Source organism: Octopus bimaculoides, chromosome 1 (genome assembly GCF_001194135.2).
Source record: "Octopus bimaculoides isolate UCB-OBI-ISO-001 chromosome 1, ASM119413v2, whole genome shotgun sequence".
In the NCBI taxonomy this organism is placed as follows: domain Eukaryota; kingdom Metazoa; phylum Mollusca; class Cephalopoda; order Octopoda; family Octopodidae; genus Octopus; species Octopus bimaculoides.
Window position 1 is genome coordinate 62,947,437 of NC_068981.1, and position 4,483 is coordinate 62,951,919.

Here is a 4,483-nt window from a genome sequence, read left to right on the forward strand (position 1 = left end):
ACGAAATACCGCTAAGCATGCTAAAATTTCTTATTTCTTTATTGCCCACAAGGGGACAAACATAGAGGGGACAAACAAGGACAGACAAACGGATCAAGTCGATTACAACGACCCAGTGCGTAACTGGTACTTAATTTATCGACCCCGAAAGGATGAAAGGTAAAGTCGACCTCGGCGGAATTTGAACTCAGAACGTAACGGCAGAAGAAATATCGCTAAGCATTTCGCCCGGCGTGCTAACGTTTCTGCCAGCTCGCCGCCTTAGATAGATATTATCAGCAAATAGTTACAGATATTATAAGAGAGAGAACGGGGAGGGAAATACAGATATTATGCATGTTTGTGTACTATGTATTTCTGTATCGATTGATGTGTTTTCTAATTTAGTGTTCAAAATCTTGTGGCTACGGCGGTTTGCAAAGGAAAATCCTTCGATGCGCGAGATATGATAGGAAAACAAATAGCCTGACACCAAAGCCGAATAAAAACTGCCAACATATTCCCAAACCGAAAATGATTCTAACAAGAAAATGTGCTCAGCAAAAGGAATGTAGCAAATGGACCGTATCGAGTTGGACACGTGTAAGTAGACTACTGAATATTATTGTAATGAGCTTATAATTTGCTTGGTTGTTTTTGTCTTGGCAGATAACTTCGCGTGGAGATCAGATTATATGCTAAATTTAATATTTAGGTACTTAAATACGTTTATACCTTACGTATGTGCGTGCGAATATGCGTGCTGACGTGCGTATCTGATGCATTCAGCTGAGAAGTATTCCGCTTGACACGAGGGTTTATCTGAGATTAAGGAGTGAAAAATAAAACGCAATATTAGAAGTTTAGAAGCTGTTGCTTTTATTGTTGTTGCTTAACCCCTGCTGCTCCGCTCAAGCAGACTTGTGTTTAAGTTTATTCCAACTATGATCGCCTCATCTTATTATTAGGCATAGTTCCTCCAAGACGATGTGCTCCAGGATGATGTGTTTCTCTCCTTCTTTTTAAAGCCGGTAAGATCAAATTAGAGGGAAATTTAACTGCTATTTCTGGTTGATCGGACGATCATTGGGAGGTTCCTTTATATAGAGGATTCTTTGTTGTAGTTCTTGCTATGGTGATGGTGATGGTGATGGTCTGTAATTTACTAAATTGTCAGTAAATGGCGAAACCTCCAAGCTCAGCTCACAAGGAGAGTTGAATTTAACACTGATAATCCTTTCCATTATAGACTATATGCATTTAACAGGCTATAAAATAATATTTTGCTTAAGTTATATATTCCGATTGACATGCAGTGTGGAAAAGTGGGGACAATAATTTTATATATATATATATATATATAATAATACAAATGATATATGAGCATATGCATGTATACATACATATATGTACATACCTACATCTACATGTATATATAGATGCATATCCGGGTACAGGACGTGAGAAAAGTGAACGGGGACATAAAAAACACAAACGGACTTTGCTTACAAACAACAGAACGAACACATAGGAAAACAGACGAGCCACTTATGGAATTATTCCTTCATCAGCTGCCTCTGTTCTAAACTAGGCGTTTCGAATATATATATATATATATATATATATATATATATATCTGTGTGTGTGTTTGTGTGTGTTAGTTTAAAGGTGTGCATGAGTATGTTTTGTTATGTTGTCTATTCTCATAAAAGAGACATCAGACATGATCAACGGCATCCCAGTTGTGACCATCTCTTCTTTTCAGTATATCAGGAATACAGCCAAGACCGTCTTTACATCATAAGCTCCCGGGAAAAAGAATACGCTGGAGCCCCTATATATGCAACCACAGTATATATATAGCGATTAGTATCGGGTCTGGAGGCACCTAAGATCGCAGAGATCCCAGGCAGTTGCCCAGCAGGCCCATGTTTTAACACTTTCGTTATTTCATTTCTGTTGAAATACAATGCCTTTGTTTTAATTAATCTTGAAAATAATGAAGAATTTAGTAAAATAATCGAGTCCTTATTTAGCTGGTATTTGGAATAAACTGTATTTCATGACAAAAAAGATCCACGACCATATTAGCCGCGCTTCCAATTTCAACAGCGCAGATTCAAGAAAAGGGGTTTGGTACGTTAAAGCATGTACTTAAAGCAATCTTGCACGACATTGCAAAGGTACCTTAGCTATATGGACTAGATCAGGGGTTTTCAAACTTTTTGACTTGCGGACCCCTTTATATATCAGGCTTTACTTTACAGTATTTAACAAATAGGTTTATTGTCAATTAAAAGATTTCGATTAAAAAACATATAATATCAAATTGCCCATAAAAAGTATTTGCTGTCCACGGACCTACTGTCTTGTCTTTGCGGACCCCCTGTGGTCCGCGGACCAGTTTGAAAACCCCTTGACTAGATAAAAGAGACCATCTGGATTAAAATTAGCCCATGGTAATGAGCATCAGGGACAAAATTAGCTTATAGGAGGCCCAACTTATCATACAGGACTCGGGGTAATCTTTTGGAACATTATTTTTTGTTTTGGTTTTTGAGTCATTACATACGGTAAATCAACATGAAATTTTGACGGTAGGTTTTAAGATAATTTTAAACAGGAAGTTTGTACCATAGAACCAGTGGGGTTTTCAGACGGGTTGTTATCAAAAGGATAATATGGTGTTGAATATAATCTACAATAACCTTTTTTTCTTTTTTTTTTCAAGAGCAGTGCTGATTTCATTTGCGTGATATGTGTGCAAATCATGAGCGTTAAATGCTGAAAATGAAAAACCAGATCATGGCTTGTGTAATGAAATGTTATTAAAAAAAAAAAACGCTTTGCATTCCACATACAGAATATCGAACTAACACACGAGAGTGCTGGGAAAGAATTTGATGACGGACTGTGAGCCACTAAACTCTTCTGTCAATTGTTAAAAGGCAGAAAATAGAGTAGCTTGGTCATATAACATGACACCATCACACCCTACTTCTAGTGAATACGATCAGCCATGGACAAAGCCCAGTGTGTAACGATTTCAAACTACCTCCATCTACTTCGCCTTACCTTCTTGGTAACTTGAAGTCATGTGGGGAAGGAAATCGATTTCAAATTACGCCTGCTTAGTAGCTGGAAGATAATTGCTACAACTAGTACTGCTGCTACTACTACTACTACTATGACCACCACCACCCACTTATCCAGCCACAATCACTACGACGATCACTATTGCTATTACGATTACTGACTACGACAACCACTATCACAACAAACAACCATCACAACTGTCACTAACTATAACTAAGACTACCAATACTACTACAGGTACTACTATCACCATCCTCACCCCTCCTACTTCTACAAGGACCATCACAACCACCATCACAGCTGCTACTACTACAACTACTGCTACTGTTAGTAGCACTACTACTGTTAGTAGCACTACTACTCTCAAGATATTTATTGTATTACATCCCTGCTGTAAAGTAGTAGTAGTAGTAGTAGTAGTAGTAGTAATGGTGTTGGTAGAACAAGGATTAAATGAAACCAAGTTTAGGTTAACACACATGGATGGGAGTAATATTGTTACTGGGACGGGGGTAACTCGAAAGCTTTAGGCCGGCTAAAGATAATGTACGCCGACTACCAAGGGTAACTGAGCAATATCAAGTAATGGGATGGGAGGAATCTGGTGGAAGAACATGAAACCAACTGATGGTGGAAAGAGGTTATAACTATTTTTGTGAACCAAATGCTTCTCTACGCTGTAGAATAGTCACAGTAAAACTACAGCCCACGTGAATTCTTGAATCGCACAGCAAACGAAAATTGAAGGGTTTTTTTTTTTTGTAATGATGAGCCATCTCTTATGCGCCTTGAAAAAGGTTGACTATATCCGCTATAGAATTTTGTATTGGTTTCCCCTTCATTATTTGATTAAATGACAGATATAAGAATATATGCATAAATTTGAATGTGTCTTTTCACTTGTGTATGACATGAGTAATTCTAATCAATTATACTTTCTTTCGTAAATAGTGCAGCCAATCATGCGGTATGTATGGTGTTCAAACTCGGGCTGTGAAGTGTGTTGTTAATGAACATTGGCAAGTCAATCCGCTCCGTTGTCGACAGTCGCAAAAACCACAGACCAAACAACGATGTAATACTTTTGTATGTCCAACTGCAAGTGAGTACTGGTTCGAACAATTATTATATTGAATTTTTTATTTCATTTATTGTTTGGTGAACAAAGACATCGTTGATTGTAAGTCTGCATTGGGACAAAAGTTGACATCATTTCTAACAGTAGCAGTAACAAGAAAGAGCTTCTAGCTATATACAGAACAATATTGCAAGGAACTTTGTTCAAGAAAGGATTGGTTATTTGGAGGCCTTTTTCTCCGGTACCGCCGAAAGATATATGAGCATATCACACACACACACACACACACACACACACACACACACACACACACACACACACACACACACA

At 37.8% G+C, this 4,483-nt stretch overlaps 1 protein-coding gene across 1 annotated transcript in view; it reads left to right on the forward strand.

Annotated features, from left to right (window-relative positions):
- The window catches only part of LOC106871402 (A disintegrin and metalloproteinase with thrombospondin motifs 16), a 164,846-nt gene that overhangs the window by 155,757 nt on the left and 4,606 nt on the right, over positions 1-4,483 (forward strand). The window contains exons 23-24 of the mRNA XM_052967174.1: positions 388-582; positions 4,027-4,177. Of these exons, the coding sequence (XP_052823134.1) occupies positions 388-582; positions 4,027-4,177 (346 nt within the window). The remainder of the gene's footprint in view (positions 1-387; positions 583-4,026; positions 4,178-4,483) is intronic.